This window comes from Delphinapterus leucas, chromosome 1, assembly GCF_059928025.1.
Source record: "Delphinapterus leucas isolate spDelLeu-1000000601 "Yukka" chromosome 1, BTC_Dleu_Yukka2, whole genome shotgun sequence".
Lineage (NCBI taxonomy): Eukaryota > Metazoa > Chordata > Mammalia > Artiodactyla > Monodontidae > Delphinapterus > Delphinapterus leucas.
In genome coordinates this window covers 151,913,343-151,937,582 of record NC_143129.1, presented here as the reverse complement: position 1 = coordinate 151,937,582, position 24,240 = coordinate 151,913,343, and the positions used below count along the sequence as shown (strand labels likewise).

Below are 24,240 nucleotides of genomic sequence, written 5' to 3'. Positions count from 1 at the left end.
GATGAGGTAGGCCAGCAGGTGGGCAGATAGAAGCAGGAAGTGGGCACAGAGGCAAGGACGGGAGAGAGTGACAGCAAGACAGGATGGCAGGCAGGGGCCCTCAGAGCTCGTCCTTGTCTCCAACAAGCATTACAGGAGCTTCCTGAGCTGCAAGTGAATCCCATTCTTGGGCTTCAGCACAACTCTTGGAATGGGAACAGGGACCCTGGAGGGATCCGGTGCCAGCTCAAAGCGAAGTAAGGTCAGGGCCACGGCCACCTTCATCTCATTCATGGCAAACTGCTTCCCGATGCAGTTCCTGGGTCAGGGAGGGAAAAGGAAGTGAGCAGAGGCTTCTAACCTCTGCCGGGCACAGGGCATTCAGGGCTCTCCTCCACGTGGCCCAGCCCCGATCCCTTCCTTATGTGTCACATTGAATGTGCCGCCCAAGCCTCGGTCCACCCTCTCCCCCTGACCTTTCCAAAGGCCACCTCTCTCCAGGACTAGCTCCTAACTCCTACTTCTGCTCTCAGCAGTAGCAAGTCCTGTTGGGGAGCGTCGGCGCTCTAAGCCACAGGGTCAAGTCACGTGAATCAGTAAATGTGAATTAGTACTTTGTTCACTCGTCCACAGGCAGTTTCTGGTTTCCGTCCAGGCCAGGGCACTGTAGGGGGGTGTGGGCAACTCTCGGGCCCTCACCACCCATGGAAGATAAGCAGGGGCCCCAGTCCCCAGACAGGACATGACAGAGTTGTGTCAGGAAGTCAGGATGGCAGCCGGGAGGCTTCTTGGAGGGGCCACCGGTTAGCGCCCCTTGACCTGCTGGACCACTTGCCTCCCAGTTAATGCTCCGGCCTCCTGTCTCCCCGCAGCCCCTCAGTCAACCCACCCCTGGAGCCTTCCCATTCTAGTCCAGCAAGGCCCCTCCTCCCATCCCGTGGGCTCCTCCTCACTGGCCTTTCCAGTCTCCTTGCCTCTCCTCCCTCTACTGCAGCCACGGCGGCTCGGGGCCTGCTGCGCCCTCCATCACAGGGAGGACACGTCGCGGGGCCTCAGCTGGCGTCACAGCGCTCTCTGGGCTGCTCCTCACTCACCTCGCACCTGTCCGGACCCTCTTCCTCGCTCCGCTGCTGTTGAGGTCCCCTCCCCCCGCCTCTGCCGGCCACATGCTCAAGACTCAGCCTAGTGACCGCCTGGCCTCCCGCCTCTGCCGCCTGCGCCTCTTTCTCCCACATCCCCAAGCAGCTTTAGTGTTAACTCAAGGACACATCACCGTCCCGTGACCAGACAGTGCCAGAAACATGGAACATTCCACAATCTGCTCAGTGAATGAATGAATGAGTGAAAGAGTGGATGAATGCATGATGTCTGTCTTGTAAGGCAAACGTACTGACCACTACACTATGGAAACGTCGCATGTCTGTCTTGAATAGCGGTAGTTGTTTCTTGACTGTGAACTCTTGGAGCAAGGAAAGTTCCTTTCGTCTCTGTGTTCCCATCTTGTAATATATGGTTTGGCACACAGAAGCAGGCTTAATAAATAGCTTTCTATTTGAACAAAGTTAATTGAATTGATAAAAAAAAGGAATGGATTAAAATTAAACATTAATTCTGACCTCGGAATTGAGTTGCCAGGTACCCCCTGTCCTCTGGTGGCAGCCGCATGACCTGCAGCCAATGTCTACAAGGAAGAACAGGACCCTGGCACAGACCAAATACTAGAGCAAATTCCAGGAACGTGTTGCGTCAAGCCTGTTCTGTGAAGGTTGATTCACCAACTGAAAATTTCACAGAATTATAGGCTCAGAAAAAACTTGGATTACTAAGTAGTTCCAAAGTTATGGAAGTTACTATTTCGGGGGGGATCTGTAGCCGTTGAAGATTTTCACAGGAGTCATTGTGGAGGGTATCATCCAGCTTAACAGCTATTTCATGTGTGCTTTATATTTTACACGGCAGGAACTTCTCAAATGCACATGTCCAACACAAAATAGTGAGTTTTCTCTCAAAAGCACTTGATTGCCTTCAATTTCATCCTTTTTTGCCAAAATTAGACTCTGTAGATTCTGGGACTATGGTATATAATCCCCACTACATATATAGAATTTTGGCAACCAGAAATGGTGTCATGTTTATATGAATATGCAGGCACAACTGTTAGGTTTGACTATAGAAATAGAAAAGACACATGTGGCTATGTAACTTTCTTCAACCTGCAACTGTAAGTGATCACATACATGGTTTGAAGCCTCAGGAGAAGAAAAGCAGCTGGAAATCTAAATCCATGCAAACACAACTGATGATACAGTCAGAGGTGGATTGTTGAATTAAGTAGAAAAGGCAGTGGGCTGGACAAGGAATGTGTAAAGAAAGAAAACCATCTTTAAAGATGACTGATAATTGTGGAAAGCAAACATCTGAAGTTTACCTTTCATGAAAAATTCTAAAGCTGAAAAGTCATACTCCTAAAGTGAGGAAAACCCTGGAATACTTTGGAGCGGCCACGGCCATGGCAATGTGGCTGATCGTTGTGGAAGTCAGGAGGTCAAGGACTCCGTGGTGTGCCCTGAAGGCCTTCTTGTACATGGGGACACACGCCTCCTTCTCAAAACGTCAACATACAGGGACATAACTGCACACACCACATATGAATGTAGACAGTCACACACATCAGGTAGCACCAGTGACATCCAGCTGCCCCAGGTACAGAAGGCCTCACCTGGATCCTCCTGAGAAGGGCAGGAAAGCGTGGCTGTGTTGAGAAGAACCCGGTGCAAACCGGGATGGGTCAAACACCTGCAGAGAGAGCACCGGGGCCAGGGCAGGCGGGGTCAAACTCCTTGCACCAATCCACCAGGGGACAAGAATCCCCGAGGTGGAGCAGGGGAGGTGCTGGTCTGGAGAGAGCATTCCATCCCCTCCTCCATCATACCTCTGGGTTCGGCCACACCTTCGGGTTGTGGTGAAGCCCATAAAAGAAGAGGGAGAGCGGGACTCCTGTGGGGCAGGGAGGAGAGAGAGAAGACTGATGGTACCCATGGTAATAGGGGCAATGTGCACAAAAGGCCCAGGAGCCGCCATGAGAGCTACCCTCCATCACTCTGAATGAAATGGTGCTCTTGCAAGACAGGTGGGCTGGAGGTGACAACGCACATGAGCACAGGTTAGGAGCAGGTCACCATGGGCAGGACTGAGAAGGAAAAGAATTGGAGGCTTAGTATGAGGATCGCCTCACATGAAAGCTCACAGTTATCAGGTGCCATCATGAGCCCTCGGGGCTGTGCATTAACTCATCTAATCCTCCCAGCAGCCCTCAGGGAAGGCACTCCTATCCCCACGTGCAGATGAGGCACCTGGGCCTCCAAGAGGTTGAGGGATGTGTCTGTGATCCCACAGAGAGGAGGTGGCAGGGCTGGGATTCAGACCCACTGGGAGGTGAGCCAATGGGTGGCCTCCAACCATGGCAGGGCTGTCAGACCTGGTCATCAGCGGCTCTCGGCCATCCACCTGAGGGCTCCCCAGAGACTGGACCATCTGACCCATGACAGTGCACTCCCTGAGCTCCCTTGTTTACTTAGACCCCATATGGAAAGAACCACATCTCCACCTGCTTCTCTCTTAAGCCTTGATGTCTCAAGGAATTAGAATTTTCAGGCTCTATTACAAGGCCACCTTCAGGGTCTAGCATTTGTTTACTGAGCTTTTGCTGTGTTCAACTTCTATGTCACGCATTTTAGAAAACTTGTCCAAACTACAGAGTAAACATTAATTATCTTAAGGTGGAAACGAGTCAGAGCATCTCAGAACTGGGAAAGCACATGTGGATTTCTGATCTCCCACGTGGTCTTGCAGAGTGCTTAGTTTAGTGGGTGTGGGTGAAGCTCATACCTGCAGGTAAGGAGCGTCCATCAGGGAAGGTGATGGGCTTGCTCAGATCTCTGAAAATAAACGGCACTGGTGGATAGAGTCGCAGTGCCTCCTTGATGCACATGGTGATGTAGGGCATCTGTTCCAGGTGGTCCCTGAAAGGCAGCCCATTTGAGAGCGGCAGAGCCAGACAATCAGGGGTTCTCCATTAGCAGAGGGGCAAGGTTCTCCCACCTGTTGGGCACTGACCAGGTGATGGAGGCGCCATCCCCCAGGAGGCTCTGGATCTCTTCCCGGCACCTCTGCTGATGCTCAGGGTGGGAGGCCAGAGCATAGAGGGTCCAGGAGATGCCACTGGCTGTGGTGTCGTGACCCTCAAACATGAACGTATCCACTTCGGCACGGAGCTCCCTGTCAGACAAGCTGCTCCCGTTCTCCATCTGTGGAGGCAGGGAGAGTGCAGGGTCTGCCCTTCCTCTGTGCTTCTGGGCAAAGCCTCAGGCCTCTCCTGCCCACACTCACTCTGGCAAAGAGGAGGATGTCCAGGAAATCCAGGTGCCTCTTGCTCCTCACCTTCTCCAGCTCTCCCTCCTTCTGCAGGTGAGCCTTCCTCATCTTGATCACTCCATCTGTCCCAGAACAGTGGTTCCCAGGCAGAGCTGAGGGCTCTGGGGAGCCACATGCAGCACCCACCATAGCCCTATCTGCCCCTCAGGCCCAATCTGGGTACCAGGTGGATGAGGACGAGGGTGGGAATGGGCGCACATGTCAGGGCAGAGAGCTCCAGCATCGTCTGATCCAGGTCGGGAATCCCCTCAATAGCAAAGCCCATGGAGGCTCTGCCTGAATGATGCTGGGAGGGGGTCTCATTCCACCATCAGCAACGTGGTGACACATGTATCTCCCTGCACCGCACCTGACACCCTGACGTCTCGGTTCCCAACCCCTGCACCAGGGAAGTACCCAGTGTGGGTGTGTGCCAGCCCCTGAAGAGGAAGCAGGAGTCTGGGCCCTGCCTGAGGGGTCAAGGCCAGGCCTTTTTACATGTGCATGATGGGGGTGGGTGGGCGGAAGCTGCCCAGAAGGATCAGAAGAACCTGTGTGTTGATGGGTGAGCTGACAGGCGCGGTGGCTCCAGCGGCCTTCAGGGGTCAGCCTGTAGATGATGTCGTTCTGGTAGAAGATATTCCTCACCCGGGAAAAACTCAGATTGCTTAGGTCCTTGATGGCCTGGATGTAGGATTGGATTTTCCTGAAGGGAGAGGATGCAGAGGAGACTGGAGTGGAGGGAACCTTTGACCTGGAGACGTGGTAGGGCTCCGGGTGGGGATTCCTCAGTCAGCGGGGACAGGCAGCACTGAGGCTTTGTCATTTCTGCCTCACAGCCCTGGAGACACTTAGTCCTTTACAAGTGGCCTGAGCAGCCAGGCTTCTCCCTGTGCAGGAATCAGGGACCTGTGACTGAGTCAAGGTTGGTCTGGGTGGAATTTGACTGTGGTCCATGGCTCTGTGCAGAATGTTGCTTTCTGTGCTGATAAGCATCCACACTGCTTTAACTGCCTCTCAGGTAAGTCCTCCCCAGCTGGTGAGAACAAGGACCCTGCCCTGCCGTTGAAGGGTTGTCACTGACCTGTCTGTCTGGATGCTGCCCTGGTGGCTGAAGGCGCACTTCATGATGGTGTCCAGGGTCATCAAGGAGACGTGTCCAAGGACCTCCAGATGCGAGTCCAGGCTGACGAGCTCCTCCCACTTGTCCTGTGGTGGGAGGGGGACATTGACCCTGCTCTGCTCTCCCAGAAGGCCTGCGCTGACAAGGCCAGGCTCTCTCTCCGTCTCTCTAAATCTTTGGATGAGTTTTCCTCACTTTGTAAGCAGATGTGTTTTAGCAATTTAGGCTGTATCACACATGTGTAATGTGACGTCTATTTTCTCAGAATCTTTTATTATATAATTAATCATGGTCTCTCATAATATTCTGTATTAGTTCCAAAGTTTAGGAACAAGTGTTGATCATAACCACCTTGTGGGAGGCCAGAAAGCATAATTTCTCAGGGAACAAATGTGGAGTCTTCTGTGTCCTGAGATTGGAACTGGACAGGTGATGCCCAACACTGGTATGCAAATATTTCAAGGCAAGGAAAAGCTTATGGGGCTCTACTGGGCTCCTAGGAAGGGACATGAGGTACTTCAATTCCTTTTATTCATTTAATGTTAGCTGAGACCAGGTGGTGCCCAGTCCGGATGAGAGGTGATGCTTATGAAGACCCAGCTCTCTGAGTGTAAACCTGGCCTCATTTCCTCCCATGAGTGGCTCAATTCCATGCAGAGGCCCTGGACTCCATGCCAGAGTCTATCTGAGTGACATCCTGGGATGCCCACTCTACCACTGAAGCTGCCATTGTCCAGGGCAGCCAGGGGCAGTTTGCACTGCTGTCCAGGGGAATGACCCTTACTCTTTCCTTTGTGTTGAAGATGTGGAGGTGAGAGGAGAGTGGACTCTCAATACACCATGGCCCTGCCTTCCCTTTCCTTGGATCCAATCTGGTGCTGGGATACCCCTCTGTCCCATCCAGTTTTGGTGAGCACGGTCTCAGAGTATGTTCTGAATGCATAATTCTGGGGGCTGTGTCTGATGGATGCCTGAGGGACACAACGGTTTGAGAGTGGACTTTTTTTTTTTTTTTTTTTTTTGCGGTACGTGGGCCTCTCACTGTTGTGGCCTCTTCCATTGCGGAGCACAGGCTCCGGACGCGCAGGCTCAGCGGCCATGGCTCACTGGCCCAGCCGCTCTGCGGCATGTGGGATCCTCTGGACTGGAGCACGAACCCATATCCCCTGCATCGGCAGGAGGACTCTCAACCACTGCGCCACCAGGGAAGCCCTTGAGAGTGGACTTTGTCAGCTGTGCTGGATATGAGTGTGTCCAGGTGACGAGGGATAGACTCACCAGCATCACTCGGACAGAGTCGGCCATGAGACCCACGTAGGGCTTCAGGATGTCATAGTGGAAGGCTGGGGTCAGCATCCGCCGGTGCTGGAACCACGTCTGCCCCTCCAACACGAGCAAACCATTCCCTGGGCCACAGATGGGTGTGTGTGTGGGTCGGGGAGACTGGATCAGAGGGACGACTGGGCACAACTTGGGAGGAACCAAGGGTGTCAGGAAAAGACACACCATGGGCAAAGGTAGGAAAGGACAGTATAGTTCAGGAATGTGAATTTCCAAAATGGCTGGTCCATAGGATGTGATTATGACAGCTGTGAGACAGAGGTTGCAAAAGAGTAGGGGTGCAGGTGATAGAAGGAATTAGTTAATAGTCAGGCTGAGAATATCGCAGAGGACTGAGAAGTGATGAAGAAGAGGCTGAGCTTCAGGAGGGCTCTCAGCATCATTACAAAGGGTGAGAGTTTTACTGGAAGGAGAGAAATGAGGCTTGACTGAGAGATGAGGTGGTGACAGGATGCCTGGTACCCGTTGTTCTCCATTAACCAAAGAGGTAGCTCTTGGTAAACCTAACTGGTGGGTGGACTGCAGTTGTATTTAAATGTACTTACCAATCCAGGGGATCAGCATTCTGTAGGAATCGTGAGACTTTGGGTCTGAAAGGGAAGGAAGGGAAGTGGAGGGCACCGAACAAGGCAGGCAGCCCCCAGAGCCGCTGTGGCACCTTCCATTCCTGATGCTGGTCAGCCGGCAGTCTGTCTCAAGCCACCTCCCTCTTGCCTCCCATCCCTGACTCTCTCTGTCCTGATGGTCACTGTGGGCCCAGGAAGGCAGGCTCAGTGTCCCAGCAGCAGAACACCCACAGGACTAAGACGGTGAATCAGCAAGAAAGCTAGGCTCTGCTCAGCGCCACAGAGTAAGAAAGGAGCCTGTGGTTTTCCTACAGCTTGTGGTGGTTTGGCCATTTCATGACCCAGGACAGGCAACAGTGAGAGGTGCCAAACCTACATCATCAGTGTGGACAGGGAATTGTCTTCCAGACCTGGGATCATCTCAGTTGGGTTAAAACAAGAAAGAAAGTAAGACAGAAAAGAGAAGCCAGCCCCACCCAGGTGTTTAAGCATTCACTGTGAGTAATGTTGGCCTTAGTCTGGCTTGTGGGCTGCAAGGATGGCTGGTAGGGAGCCAGGTATTGATGGCTGAAGTGCCAATTTCTTCTGGAATTTCACAGATCCAGGGCCATGTACCCAAGAGGGAAGATTTTCTCCTGCTGGGATGTGGGTTTCCCTCTCACCTGATCTCCCCAGGACCACCTTCATGTAGTCAGGGTCATAGATCAACACCAGGGCTTTCGTCCCCCACAGCCAGCGAGCACAGGCACTTGGGTATTTCTCTACCCACTTCAGTAGGGGTTGCAGCTCAGTCTCCTCTTGGAACTGTCCCCAAGGGAAAGATAAATCAATAAAACCCTTCTCTGAGTTCCAGTGCTGGAGTGGGGGTGAAGGGCAGGATGGGTACAGGGAGATGGTTCTTGATCGATCAGCAGAGGTAGGAGTTTGGAACTATTTCTTCTGACCTGGGCTCTGCCCCAGACCTGCTGGCTGTCCACCTTTGTCCTAAGACCACATTCTGTCCCCTTGTCGGGTAGATTTATGGGCCACCACTACAAACTGCCTACAGAAACTTACACCAGAGATTCACTCCCAGGCGTAGAAAACTTTGGGAAGTGATTCGTACATTTGCATGAGCAATTTATGATAATTCGTGTCACTTGGTAAGTAGTTTTGTCATATAATTTTGTTTATTTAGAGAATAAAATATATTATAAAAATTAAATTTATATTTTAATTTCATTTTGCTATACTGGTTGTTATATATTTTCAGTAGTACCCCAGCATACATATAAATGTTTGTTAATTTGAAAGAGTGTCGGATATATATGGATAAGTGAGAAAAATTATATACTAAATTGTGTTTGTATCATATTATTTTACATATTGAGTGTGTACACAGATTCTGGATGTATATATGGAAATGGTATTGAACTAAGGTTTTGATATGTGGATTATTTTATCTAATTTTTACTTACCAGTGTCCAGAAACTTGTGTGCACTTCCCACCGCCTAGAGGAGTCTCTTGAAACTCCTCACGCTGGACCACAAAGGCCCTTGCTTTCTGGCTTTACCCTCTCTATTCTTGCCTCCTGCCGGGCTGGTGAGTCCACAGGACGCATTGCTCTGCCCGCAAAGATGCTGCTGCCTGTGCGCCTTGCACTGGCCCCACCTGCTCACACTTCTAAGCCTCTGCCCAGGTTCTTTCCTCTACCTGGTGTGCCCCTCCTCTTTGCCACAGAGCAACTGCCTCTCCTTAACCTTGCAGATTCAGCTTCGTTTTATCAGCTCTGGATTTCTCGTCAACATTTGGTCCTAGGCATGTTCCATGCAGTCACCTCGTCTTTAATTCAATGGCTTCTGTGTAACTCAAAGCATCCCCCTGCCACTTTGGTATCTAATCTCTGCCTGCATCCTTCTACCATCAGGACTCACCAGCTCTGAGGCAACTTGCCTACTGTGGGATGGGTTCCTTCACTGAGCACGTATTTACTGAGCATTTACTATGTGCCAGGCACTGGTTAAAGGCACTGAATGAGGATGCGGCTGTAGATGTTTGTCTGTTTGGAGCCTCCAGGAGGAGACAGCGAGATTGAGGACATGACAGCCCTAGGGGCTCATGAATGTGTGATGGAGGGAAGACCAAGCCTCTGTGGAAGCTTTGGGGAAGGGGCCCTAACTCAGATCTGGACATTAGAAAGCTCTTTGTCATGCATGTACTCATTCGTTGAGTCATCATTTACCAAGATGCTCTCAGGTTACAAAGATGAACCAGAGGCAGGCTCTCCCAGAAGGAGCTCACAACTATGACACTGCAGACAAAACTAGCTGAATCCGGTTAGCACTGCCTTATGAGAAGGACAGGCAAGGGAAAAAGTGTTGTCCCCTCTGCTCCTGGGAGACCCAGAAAGACATCTTGGAGGAGATGGCTTGGGGTTGGGCCTTTGTAGACAGACATATGAGGGACAAGATCATTCCAGGTAGAGAGCACATGGGAGCAGAGTCCCAGAGGCCAGAATGCCCAGGCAGGCGGGGAGGATGCTGAGTAACCTGGGGTGCAGGAGATTAGGAAGGAGAGGGGAGAGAGGTACTGGGCCAGCCCACGTGGGGCTCGGGCTGTTTCCGGTTCCCGTCTTTAGCCCCACTCTACTCTAATCACGCTGCAGAGAAAGGGAGGCCTCAGTTCTCTGCAACCCCTGATTTTCTCCCAGCATTTGTTCAGTCCACAAACCCTTGATGAGCCCCTCTCCACATGGCCCCTGACGTGGCTTTGAGCCCCCCGCCGACTAGGCTAGTGCTGCCAGTGCTGGGTGGGTAGGCGCTGCCCCTCCCCAGCCTGCAAGCCGCTCCTTCCCTCCTTCCTGTCCCTCCACACATTGGACTGGCAGCCCTCTGCGCAGGCTCTGTGCAGGGTGCTGGGGGTGAGGGGGATTTCACGCTCGGTTCTGAAAGCTCATAGTCCACTGAGGGAGGACACCAGGAGGGTGACCTCACCCTGTGGATGGTGCAACTCAAATGTCAGTTCTCCTTACCTGGCACCATCCTGGGAACCTCGCTCATGTGTGCCAGCAACTTGTCAGGATTTAAGCACTGAAATCAGGAGACTGGAAAATTCCTCAGTCTTAAACTGAGCCAGTTTGTCCCTACAGCTGATGTAACCCCCCACCCAGCAGGTGGGTCTCTTTTCCTGTCACCTGACATCTTCCTAGATTCCTGTCTGTTATCTCCATGGACAGTGAGCCCACAGGGCAGCATCCATCAGACTGATGTCTGTGCTCCCAGGCAAGCTCAGGGCCAGGCAGAGAGGATGCAATTGAGGGATGGGGCAGGGAAGCATCTAGAAGCCTGTTCTATGAGAATAGCTGAAGCTGCTCAGCCTATAGACGGGGGAGACTCAGGAAGGAAGAGCCACTGTCCTCAAAGTGCAGGGCTGCTAGGACAGCCTGCAGATCTCCCTAAGGAAGGAGTGTCTTACAGACCCGAGGACACCAGCACGGGGTCCTGGGAGGGAGGGAGCTCCCCGGACTGGGATGAAGAGCCAAGACCTGAGAGGTAAGCTGGGTCCTTTTGTGAGGCCACGTGCTCGTCCCACAACAAGGCTTCGTCCCATGGACTTGCTCACCAGGACCATGGTCTGAGAGCCCCAGCCCTCCTTGCCCTCCCACTTCCCTGTCCCACTCCATCCTACCTCCTGCATGTGCCCATAGAGCCAGTGGGAAGGAGGAGACGGGAACTGCTGGAGGGCTTTGAGCAGCCACTGTCTGCGCAGGTAGAGCTGTGCTGCCTTGAGCAGAAGCAGAACCAGGCCGAGCAGGGAGGCTACCTGCAGGAGCCCCGAGACACTGCCCAGGGCTCTGGTGGTGCTCAGCACAGAGACACTCATGGTGCAGTGGCTTCTGGATTGCTGACTGTCCCTGAAGGTGGCTGACCTCCCCTGAGCACCCAGCCTGGTCAGGGAGGCTTGCCCCGCCCACCTGGGGGAGGGTGAAGGTGAGGACAGAGCTCAGACCTGGGCCTCCCGAGTTGTCTTTTTTTTTTTTTTTTTAATTTAAACCAACATCTGTTACAAAATGTAAGTAATATGAAGAGACAATAATATTTATAAATAGAAATGGGAGTTTGGGTTGTAGCAGGATCCTGCAAACTATCACGTGCTTACTTTTTAAAAAACTTATACAAATGGAAATAAAACAGAAAAATGAATGTTTTTTTAAAACTTCTTTGAATAACATATCACTGTGATATCCTGTTTAACACTGTAATATTGTACAGAACCAGAGTTTAAGTCTGTAGTATCATCTAGCTGTGGACTACCCTGCATGACCACATGAATCATTTTCATTCATCTCATGCAACTGAAAATTCCATCTCCCCCACTTTTTTTTTTAACTAACCAGTAAGTTAATGAACACTGAGGGTATGGATGCTTAATATTTTCTTAAGTTTGCAGTGATATGTCTGTGTCAATACCCCTGCCTTCCTTCTTAAGAAATGAGAGAATACAAATTTGAAATGTAGTAAAAGATGGCTACTACTGAAATATGATAGTCTTAGTTTTAAAAAAGGTTTAGGTTTATGTAGTTAATATTTTAAAAAATTTAATTCAGATCTCTTGCTTTAGTCACCTTTTGAGGCTTAAAGATTCTTAAAGCAAGATTCCTTTCAGAGTCATTGTTTTCACCTTCCTATTTATTAATTATTGACTTAATCTGTGTTTTTCTGCATCTCCCATTCTTTCTCTCTGTACGATCATGGCTTCATCTCTCAGCAATGTTTCTGGAGGCTCTACCTCATACCAGACACTTTACTAGAAGCTGGAGATACAGTCACAGATAAACAGATACAGTCGCTGTCCTTGTGCAGCTGGGTCCAGGAGATGCAGGAGGGAACGTCTACCCTTCTGGGGTTGGCACCTTACCATTCTGCCACCATCATGGCTGAGTGGCACTGCTGAATCCTATTCCAAGAATCTGATTCTAATCTCATGGCCAAGGCATCCATCTGCTATAGTCAGCTGTGGTTGGTGGTGAATAGGGCTTTCAAAGGCCCACCCTTTGCAAGGGAAGAGATCTCAGAGCAGACATCCAAATGAATGTCAAATACATGAATGAGTAGATGGGTAGAAGGACTCATTTGTTTACCTGGTAACTCTGTGTTGAGTACTTACTTTGGGTCAATTGCCATCCTAGGAGCTAGAGATCCAGCAGTGAACAAGATCCCTGCTATTGTGGAGCTCCTGTTCTAGTGGGGGTGTGGGCGGGGCTGACAATCCTGCCCTGAACTGAGACGTGTCCTGCTTGAATTCATTCTCGGGGCTGCTCTGTGTTCCCAGGTCACGTCCATCATTGGGACTGCCCTGCTCTGTTGATCCAGTGCAGGGACTGACTGGTGGGAGCCTCTTACCTCCCCAGCTGTGTTACCTGGTTTTCCTGGATCTCCTCTTGTTGGCCCTGAGGACTTGGGGTCCGTGTTTCCGCACAGGAGCATGCCTCCTTTCTGATTGCTTGGTGCCCAAGCCAGCCAGCTGCCTGCAAATCCTTCTTCATTGGCACTGCCTTTGTTCTACCCAATTATGTATGGCATTCTAATTCTTGACTTTGCCAATATTAGAGGGGTTGAAAGAAATCTCAGTATTATAAGAGCTAGAAATATTTGGTTGTGATTGCTATATTAGGCCAGTAGAAATTGAGAGGTGATTAAGCACCATGAGTAGTATAATTTACGTAAGAGAAATTATCTACTTATTGAGTCTATATATTCTCTGACGGCCATCAGTGTAATGGAAACATCACTGGAGGTGTTTTAGTGGTTCCATCGGTCAACTCTTAACTCAGAAAAGTGACAACTGCATCAAAAAAAGACCAGAATTTCTCAAAATCAAAATAATCTGGAAATCGAATACAACAATTTTCATGAACAAACTGGGCTTTGGCTGACTCTCTGTGGCTGATTCCAATAGGAGCCATCTTAGCTCCACTCTGCTGATAATCACTCGGCCTCCTTCTCTTGAGAAAAGACTGGCTCTCACTGTGTGCCCTCACCCCCTGCATCCCCCCAGGGCTGAGTGCTGGCTCACTCAGTGGGTAGGCACTGCCCTTCCTCAGCCTGCAAGCTTCTCCTTTCTCTCTGTCTGCTTTCACTCCACACACGTGGGCTGAGCATCTCTCCAGGTCAGGTTCTGTGCTGGGTACTAGGGTACAGGGGTACAGGAAGAGGACAATACCTCAGCCCCAGGGAGCTCTCAGTACAGTGTATGAGGGAAGAGAGCCCAGAGATGAACAGACCCTATTTAATGGCACAAGTCAAACATCAGTATCCTTTGCTTAGAGACCATCCTTGAGGCCTGATTGATCACTTTGCCTGGGAATATCACAGTTTTAACCACTCAGAGTCCTGCATTCCACCAAACCGAGCCAGTTGGCCCCCCTCTGGCTGACATAACCCCCCACCCAGCAGGTGGGCCTCTTTTCCTGTCACCTGACACCTTCTTAGATTCCTGTCTATCATCTCCATGGACAGTGAGCCCACAGGGCAGCATCCATCATACTGATGTCTGTGCTCCCAGGCAAGCTCAGGGCAAGACAGAGAGGATGGGATTGAGGGATGGGGCAGGGAAGCATCTAGAAGCTTGTTTTATGAGAATAGCTGAAGCTGCTCAGCCTGGAGAGCAGGGAGACTTAGTAAGAAGACCCATTGTCCTCAAAGTGCAGGGCTGCCAGGACAGCCTGCAGATCTACCTAAGGAAGGTGTGTCTGACAGACCTGAGGACACCAGCACGGGGTCCTGGGAGGGAGTGAGCTCCCCGGACTGGAATGAGGAGCCAAGACCTGAGAGGTAAGTTGGGTTTTTCCCAGGAACCACGTGCTAGTTACACAACAAGACTTTGTCCTGTGGACTTGCTGACCAGGACCATGCTCTGAGAGCGCTGGCCCTCCCTGCCCTCCCACTGCCCCCGTCCCACCCCTTCCTACCTCCTGGCTGTGCCCGTGGCTAATTAGAAGCCCTTCAAGAACATTTTTATAATCACATTGGAGAGGTCGGTTTTGCAATATCAATAGCAAAATCATTTCTCCATTCAAATATATGAGAATTTCAAGATTAAGTTTTATCTTTAATCTAAATTATGATATTTTCCTACTAATAAGTTTAATTTGAACTGCAACCAGAAAATGTGCTCAACTGGGACTGCATCCCTTGCTTCCATCATCCATAGAGCGTCCACCAGTTTCAGTCCTACTTTATTGAAGTACTACAGTCGTAGCAGGAGTAGTTTTACTAATTCCCTTTTATCCTTTGTTAGAATGGATATTTATTACGTTGAGGTAGGTTCCCTCTATGCCCACTATCTGGAGAGTTTTTATCATAAATGGCTGTTGAATTTTGTCAAAAGCTTTTCCTGCATCTATTGAGGTGATCATATGGTTTTTATTTTTTAATTTGCTAATATGGTGTATCACATTGATTGATTTGCGTATACTGAAGGATCCTTGCATCCCTGGGATAAAGCCCACTTGATCATGTTGTATGATCTTTTTAATGTGTTGTTGGTTTCTGTTTGCTACTATTTTGTTGAGGATTTTTGTGTCTATAATCCAGGAGCATGGTATATTTCTCCATCTGTTTATGTTTATGAAGATATTGGTCTGTAATTTTCTTGTTTTGTGATATGCTTGTCTGGTTTTGGTATCAGGGTGATGGTAGTCTTGTAGAACGAATTTGGGAGTATTTCTCCTCTGCAGTTTTTTGGAAAAGTTTGAGAAGGATAGTTTTTAACTCTTTTCTAAATATTTGATAGAATTCGCCTGTGAAGCCATCTGGTCCTAGGCTTTTGTTTGTTGGAAGATTTTTAATTACAGTTTCAATTTCATTACCTGTGATTGGTCTGTTTATATTTTCTAATTCCTGGTTCAATCTTGGAAAGTTGTACCTTTCCAAGAATTTGTCCATTTCTTCCAGGTTGTCCATTTTATTGGCATATAGTTGCTTATAGTAGTCCCTTATGATGCTTTGTGTTTCTGCAGTGTCAGTTGTAATCTCTCCATTTTCATTTATAATTTTATTGATTTGAGTCCTCTCCCTTTTTTCTTGATGAGTCTGGCTAAAGGTTTATCAATTTTGTTTATCTTCTCAAAGAACCAACTTTTAGTTTTATTGATCTTTGCTATTGTTTTCTTTGTTTCTATTTCATTTATTTTTGCTCTGATCTTTATGATTTCTTTCCTTCTACTAGGGTTTTCTTTGTTCTTTCTTTTTCTAGTTGCTTTAGGTGTAAGGTTAGATTGTTTATTTGACATTTTTCTTGTTTCTTGAAGTGAGCTTGAATTGCTATAAACTTTCCTCTTAGAACTGCTTTTGCTGTGTCCCATATGTTTTGGGTTGTCATGTTTTCATTGTCATGTTTCTAGGTGTTTTTTTTTCTTCTTCTTTGATTTCTTCAGTGATCTCCTGGTTATTTAGCAGTGCACTGTTTAGCCTCCATGTATTTGTGTTTTTTACAGTTTTTTTCCTGTAATTACCTTCTAATCTCATAGCATTGTGGTCGGAAAAGATGCTTGCTACAATCTTAATTTTCTTAAATTTTCCAAGGCTTGATTTGTGACCCAAGATGTGATCTATTCTGGTGAATGTTCCATGTGCACTTGAGAAGAAAGTGTATTCTTCTGCTTTCAGCTGCAATGTCCTAAAAATATCAATTAAATATATCTGGTCTGTTGTGTCATTTAAAGCTTGTGTTTCCTTATTAATTTTCTGTCTGGATGATCTGTCCATTGGTGTAAGTGAGATGTTAAAGTCCCCCACTATTATTGTGTTACTGTCGATTTCTCCTTTTATGGCTGTTAGCATTTGCCTTATGTATTGAGGTGCTCCTATGTTGGGTGCATAAATATTTACAATTGTTATGTTTTCTTCTTGGATTGGTCCCTTGATCATTATGTAGTGTCCTTCCTTATCTCTTGTAACAGACTTTATCTTAAAGTCTATTCTATCTAATATGAGTATTGCTACTCTAGCTTTCTTCAGATTTCCATTTGCATGGAATATCTTTTTCCATCCTCTCACTTTCAGTCTGTATGTGTCCCTAGGTCTGAAGTGGGTCTCTTGTAGACAGCATATATGTGGGTCTTATTTTTGTATCCATTCAGCCAGTCTGTGTCTTTTGGTTGGAGCATTTAATCCATTTACATTTAAGGTAATTATCAATATGTATGTTTCTATTACCATTTTCTTAATTGATTTGGGTTTGTTTTTGTAGGTCCTTTTCTCTTGAGTTTCCCACTTAGAGAAGTTCCTTTAGCATTTGTTGTAAGGCTGGTTTGGTGGTGCTGGATTCTCGTAGCTTTTGCTTGTCTGTAAACTTTTGATCTCTCCATTGAATCTGAATGAAAACTTTGCTGGGTAGAGTAATTTTGGTTGTAGGTTTTTCCCTTTCATCACTTTAAATATGTCCTGCCACTCCCTTCTGGCCTGCAGAGTTTCTGCTGAGAAATCAACTGATAACCTTATGGGGATTCCCTTGTATGTTATTTTTTGCTTTTCCCTTGCTGCTTTTAATATATTTTTCTTTGAATTTAATTTTTGTTAGTTTGAGTCATATGTGTCTTGGAGTGTTTCTCCTAGGGTTTATCCTGTATGGGACTCTCTGTGCTTCCTGGACTTTCTCATGTTACGGAAGTTTTCAGCTATAATCTCTTCACATATTTTCTATTATAGAAATAGAAAGACCCTTTCTCTTTCTATTATTCTTCTGGGACCCCTATAATTCAAATGTTGGTGCGTTTAATGTTGTCCCAGAGAATTCTGAGACTGTCCTTGATTCTTTTCATTCTTTTTTCTTTATTTTGCTCCGCAGCAGTTATTTCCACCATTTTATCTTCCAGCTCACTTATCCATTCTTCTGCCTCAGTTATTCTGCTACTGATTCCTTCTAGAGTATTTTTAATTTCACTTATTGTGTTGTTCATCACTGTTTGTTTGCTCTTCAGTTCTTCTAGGTCCTTGTTAAACATTTCTTGTATTTTCTCCATTCTGTTTCTGAAATTTTGGATCATCTTTGGTATCATTACTCTGAACTCTTTTTCAGGTAGGTTGCCTATTTCATCTTCATTTATTTGGCCTTGTAGGTTTTTACCTTGCTCCTTCATCTGTAACATAATTTTTTGTCATTTCATTGTTTTTTTTTTTTGATGGGTGGGGTTGTATTCCTGTCTTACTGGTTGTTTGGCTTGAGGTGTCTAGCAGTGGAGTTTGCAGGTGGTTGGTTAGAGCCAGGTCTTGGTGCCGAGATGAGGACCTCCAGGAGGCCTCACTCTGATTAATATTCCCTGAGGTCTGAGGTTCTCTGTTAGTCCAGTGGTTTGGACTCAGCGCTCCCACCACAGGAGCTCAGGCCTGACCTCTGGCCTGGGAACCAAGATCCCACAAGGCATGCAGTATAGCAAAAAACAAAAAAAGAAACAAAAGGAGCTGTACAATAACAAAGAATAAAAAATAAAATAAAATTAGAAAGATAAAAAATACATTAATAAAAATAAAAATATTATTGAAAGAACTGCAACAAGGTAAAACAAAACCACAACAGAATAAAGAAAAAAAAAGTGGGTTGTGGGGGGACAAGCCAAAAGGAGCAGAAAAAAAGCAAAGAATAAAATTAGAAAAATAAAAGATTTATTAGAAAAATAAAAATATAAATGAATCAACAACAAGGTAAGACAGAACCCCAACCTAAAAGAAGAAGAAAAAAGAAAGAAGAAGAAAAAAAAGGCTCTGGCTATCAGGGGTAGAGCTTCTGCAGGGGTGGGACTTAGGCAGGGGTGGGGTTTAGGGTGAGGCAGGGCCTAGGCATGGTGGGGGTGGTTACTTTTAAGCATGGGGCGGGGCCTAGTCTTAGGGCCTGTGCAGAAGGGGAAAGGCAGCAAGTCTTCAGGGTGGCCTCCGAAATGTGGAGTTCTGGAGTTTGGAGGTAAGGCCCTCAGTGAGGGGATGTGTGTGAGGTTTAGGCCCAGTGCAGTTGGAGGGGGTCTCAGAGGGGGGTCTCCGAGTGTAGAGGTAGGGCCCTGGGTGGGGGTGTAGGTGCGGACCTTGGGCTCTTTGTGGCAAGAGGGATGTTCTGAGGGCGGAGGATTATGCCTGGGAGCCCAACAGGCTCCCCAGTGCCCACGTGGGCAGGGAAAGCACTGGCCACATTCCCTTCCATTCCTCTGCCTCCCCTGAGGGTCTCCCCCATTGCTGCTGGACCCCTAACCATGGGAGGGTCCTGCTGGGTGTAGGTACTCCTCCTCTCCCTCAGCCGCCCCTCAGGGGTGCCGGTCCCATAGGTCTGGCCTCCCCCTGCCCTCCCTCCCACTCCCTCAGGACCCATGCAGCTGGAGGGGGCCTCTGTGGGCAGAGGATCAGGCCTGGCATCTCAGCAGACTCCCAGGGGCCAAGTGGGCAGGGGAAACCCTGGCCACACTCCCTTTTTATCCTGTGCCCTCCCAATGGTGCCCTGCTTTCCCCCTCCAGGCGTGGGATCCCTTCCCCTCCCCCACCCACCCCTAAGGGGCACGGGTCCCGTCCCACCTCCACTTCTCCTCCCCCCTCACTACCCCCAAAACCTCATGTCCTACCCGGTCGCTGGGGTTCCTCCCATCCCCTTGGGTGTCCGTGGTCCCCTTAGGTGTCCGTGGTTCCCTACTGGTGCCTGGTAGGTGTCCTGGTTGTACAGAGACACGAATTCCACGTCCTCCTAGTCCGCCATTTTGACTCCGCCCAGCAGGCAGATTCTTAACCACTGTACCACCAGGGAAGTCCTGCAACTCTTCTTCTTAACAATACGTTCATTATTAATCACTTGTTACAAGCTATTCCTATTTAATTAGCCATAGCATTCCTAATGTTAATTGTACAGAAAGTTTTAGGGTATAAACAACTTGAAAAAGGACGTAGTATTATTGTCTTCTATGGACTACTATAACTAATCACCAAAGCTGTAAAATTATTAAAGAATCATTATAACCATGAACTTCCTCTATGTTAATATTTATCATTATATCACTTCTGTTGCTTGCCTTAATGTTAACAAATTGAATGCCCTTACCCATACCATATCCATTAATTAATATGAAATTAGGGATATGATTTATTATACCAAGAGCAAGTTAGCTGTGTACTCCATCCTAAGATCAGGATAGGCTTCAAATTCAAAATATGCCTAAAATTGGTACATAGGAACAGCTGCACAATTTCATATGAAGTAATTTCAGCAATCATTTTATTATCAGTTATATTAATAAGTGGGTCATGTATACTATGTACTCTTATGATTACTCAAGAATATTTATGATTAAATTTCCCCTCATGGCCACTTACCATAATAGGATTTATTTCAACTTTAAAAGAAATGACTTGAGCTCCATTTGACTCAACTGAGGGAGAATCAGAACCTGTACCTGGCTTTCATGTTAAATATGCAGTTGGACCATTTCCCTATTCTTCTTAGCTGAGTATGCTAATATCATCATGATCAATACTCCTATAAAAATTCAGTTTTGGGCTTCCCTGGTGGCGCAGTGGTTGAGAGTCCGCCTGCCGATGCAAGGGACACGGGTTCATGCCCCGGTCCGGGAGGATCCCCCGTGCCGCGGAGCGGCTGGGCCCGTGAGCCATGGCCGCTGAGCCTGCGCGTCCGGAGCCTGTGCTCTGCAACGGGAGAGGCCACAACAGTGAGAGGCCCGCGTACGCCCCCAAAAAAAAAAAATTCGGTTTTTAAAGTTGAAGTATAGTTGATTTACGATGTTGTGTTAGTTTCAGGTGTACAGCAACATGATTTAGTTATACATACACATATATATATATATACGTATATATATTATTTTTTAGATTCTTTTCCATTATAGGTTATTTAAAGATATTGAATATAGTTCCCTGTGCTATACAGTAGGATCTTGTTGTTTATCTATTTTCTATATAGTCGTGTGTCTGTTAAACCCAAACTCCTAATTTATCCCTCACCCTCAAAATTCAATTTTTAGAAGCATTTCATAACCTCTGTATTCCAGAAATCTACACATTTGATTTTATTTTTAAGACTTTAACAGTTTTATTTCTATGAGTGCAAGCATCTTACCCATTATTTTGTTATGGCCAACTCATTCATTTCCTATGAAAGAATTTCCTGCCACTAACCTGAGCCCTATTCATGTGACATGTTTCAATCTCCATTACGTTATCACTATTCCACCACAAACATAAAAAAAAAAAAGAAGAAAGAAAGATACTGTAGTTTTAAGCCAATGATATTTGAGGAGATTTTGGACTGGAGTTAATGTTGTAATGGGTTGAGGATTTTGGAATGTTAGGATGGGATGAATGTGTTTTGCAAAGGGGATGAACAAGAATGTTTGAGAACCAGAGGGCAGACTTCAGTAGGCTGAAAAATGACCCCCAAAGATATCAGGTTCTCATCCTGAGAACCTGTGGATGTTATATGATTTGGGAAAAGAGTCTTTGTAGATGTGATAACTTAAGAATCTCAAGCTGGGGAAATTATCATGGGTCATCAAGGTGGGCCCTAAATGCAGGGAGAGGTTTGGCACACACAGAGGAGAAGATCATGCATGCCAAGATGCAGAAGAGAAAGACTGGAAGATGTTGGCCTTGAAGATTGGAGTGATGCAGCCACAGCCAAGGAATGCTGGCAGCATCAGGGAACGGATTCGCCACTAGAGCCTTCGGAGGAAGCACAGCCCTGCTGACCCTTTGGCTTTGGTCCAGGATGCTGATTTCGGACTTCAGGCCTCCAGAACTGTGAGAGATTAAATTTCTGTTGTTTTCAGTGACCATGGTTGTGGTAATTTGTTACAGCAGCCCTAGGGTTTTTGTACCAGAGGAGGGGGTGTTGTAACAAATACCTAAAACTGAAAGTGGCTTTGGAATTGAGTAATAGGTAGAGGCTGGAAGAATTTTGAAGTGCCCGATAGAAAAACCTAGACTGCCTTAAACAGATAATTAGTGGGCGTACGGGCACGAAAGACGCTTTGGTGAAAACTCAGAATGAAGTGGAAGCGTGGAAGGAAATGCTTATAGTCTTACAGAATACACATTTCATCATAACAGAATGTTGGGCGGAATATAAACATTAAAGGCGCTTCTGACGGTGGCTCAGAAAGAAATGAGGAACATGCTATTGGAAACTAGAGAAAAGCAAATCTTGTTATACAGTGGCAGGAAATTGAGCCGAATTATATGCTACAGTTGTGTGGAAAGCAGAAATGACCTTGGATATTTAGCTGACAAGATTTCCAAGCAAAATATTGAAAATATGGCCTGGTTTCTTCTTGCTGCTTATAATAAGAAGTGAGAATAAAGAAATAAATTGAGGGAAGAGCTGTTAAACAAAAAGAAACTAGTTCTTTATGATCTGGGAAATTGCCAGTCTATCCAGAATGCAAAAATTAGGCTAAAATGAAGAGAATCCCTCTTAAGAAATCATGCCATGCAGACAAGTCCAAGGGTGTCTTTGGTGGTTCTGAAGAGGTCAATGTGTGACTCATAGATTCTCTCAAGAAACTCAGAAGGCAGGAATAGAGGTGGGATTTTTCAGGAAAAGCCTTTGGAGGATCTTCTTGTCTAATGGTGTGAAGCCCTGTGACGCATACAGGGGAGATCCACAAGATTTATGAGAATGTTTTATTAGCTGAGCTAGCTTGTACTGAAAGGGACCAAGGGAGGACAAAATGAAGGAGGGATGCTGGACTCCAAATTCTACAGGAAAGAAACAAGCTAACAAAACTACTCAGCTGCAAGTATGTGCTATCCTTCAAGACAAAGGGAGAATGACTCCAAGACAAAACCTTAGTGTCAGAGGGTACAGTCATGAGCCCAGAGGATGGAACCTCAAGCCACAAAGGATTATTCCCAGGCCTGAAATATAACAACATTTGCCCTGCTGAATTTTGAAATTGCTACAAACCAGAGACTCCTTTCTTCTCTTGTCTTCCTTTTGGAATAGGAATGTCTATAACTCTTATACTAGGCTTTGTCGCCAATTTACTTTGGGAACAGATAAATTGTTTTTTACTTTCACAGGGCCAAATATTTAGGGGAATTTTGTTCAAGGATGGCTTATACCCAGGCTCACACCCACACCGAATTGAGATGATTTAGGTAATAAGATTGAGACTTCTGAGCCAATGATATTTCCATGAGACTTTGGACTTGAGTTGATGCTATAAAAGACTGAGGTTTTGGGGATTATAGGATGGAGTGAATGTATTTTGCAAGTGGAATGGACATGAATCTTTGGGAGACAGAGGGCAGACATTTGGAGGCTGAATAATGACTCCCAAATGTATCAGATTCTATTGATAATTCTAGGACCATGTAAATATTACCTTAGTAGAAAAAATGGTCTGGGAAGATGTGATTACATTGAGAATTTTGAGACTGGGAGATTATCCTGGATTATCAAGGTGGCTCCCAGATTAAATCATTTGTATCCTGATAAAAGGGAGGCAGAGGTAGATGTAACACACATGGGAGATGATCATGTGAAGACAGAGTGAAAAGAGATTTGAAGATGCTGATTTTGAAGAATGGAGATATGTGGCCATAAGCCAAGGAATTCCAGCGGTCACCAGAAGCTGGAAAAGAAAGGGAATGAATTCACCCTAGAGATTCCAGAGAGAGTGTGGCTCTGCCAATATCTTGATTTTGGCCCAGGGATACTGATTTCACACTATGGCCCCAAGAATGATGACATATTAAATTTATATTGTTTTAAGCCACCAAGGTTCTGGTACATTGCTACAGCTGTCCCAGGAGACTAAGATAGGTAGGATAGTAATCCTTTCTCTGAATACCTCATAGAATTATTCATTCATTCAGTCATTCATTCACTCAAAAATTACTATCTTTTGAGTTCACAGTTTAGTGCCTAAAGGCAGAAAAAAAAATTAGTACAATAAATTATGATAAAGGATGTCCTGAAGGAATGAATAGTAGGTATAGACCACCTAGAGAAAGAGAAAATTTAAAAATAAAGATATCTTGGAGGATGGATAGAATACCAGTTGGCAAACATTAGAAAAGATTTTAAAGTATTAGCAAATCCATGGATATCATACAGAAAAAAGCCAGGGATGAGGACACCATCCTCAACCCAACACTTCTCTCACTTTTCTCATGATTATCTCCTTCAAGGTCATATCCAAGACCCAAAACGCAGAAAGTAAAAAAAATATGCATTTCAGGAAGAATTCCTTGGAAGGCATCCTCCAAGGGGCCCCATTTCCTACAGACCTGCTCTCCCGCCTATTTACCTCTTACTCCCAACACCCTCCTCCTTTGCCCATCCTCCTGACAGCTAATGCATTACACAACCCATGAGGCCAGAGTTCTTTCCTTTCTCCCCTAAATCCTGGGCTGGGTCCAAACTCCAGGGCATGTAACCACTTACATTCATTCCTCTCCACTTTCCCCCAGTTCTGTGGTTGCTCTCCATCCCCCTCTGGGCCCCCCTCGCCCCCCCCCCCACAGGGACTCTTGGACTCCAAATCTTTCCCTTACTTGGCTCAGCACCAGCTTTTCGCTCACAGCATATGGGCAGTAAGGGAAAGACCTTTGAAGTGGGAGAGCCTGCGTTTGAATTCTGGTTGTACCTCTTTCTTTCCCTCCCTCAGTCCTCGGCTTCTTCTATAAAGGTGGGCTCACAATGCTCGGTACCAGTGAACACTAGTGAGCACTTCCTATGTTCTAGGCACTGAGCAAAGCCCAGTATATGGTTTCTCCCACAACAATCCTACAAAACTGATTTAAAAAAAAAATCGCCATGCTCTAGAGGAGCAAACTAAGGCACAAAGA

General features: G+C 46.8%; 1 protein-coding gene across 1 annotated transcript; it reads right to left on the bottom strand.

The window, feature by feature from the left end:
• On the bottom strand, positions 1-11,408 carry LOC111171202 (cytochrome P450 4A11-like). The gene is made up of 12 exons (XM_089912535.1): positions 11,090-11,408; positions 8,085-8,226; positions 7,402-7,446; positions 6,794-6,921; positions 5,477-5,601; positions 4,968-5,098; positions 4,369-4,475; positions 4,096-4,286; positions 3,868-4,001; positions 2,912-2,976; positions 2,699-2,775; positions 1-298 (listed from the first exon to the last, which is right to left on the bottom strand). The coding sequence occupies exons 1-12, from the start codon at positions 11,282-11,284 to the stop codon at positions 130-132; spliced, it is 1,509 nt and encodes a 502-aa protein (XP_089768661.1). The 5' UTR covers positions 11,285-11,408; the 3' UTR covers positions 1-129.
• Positions 11,409-24,240: the final 12,832 nt, after the last annotated feature.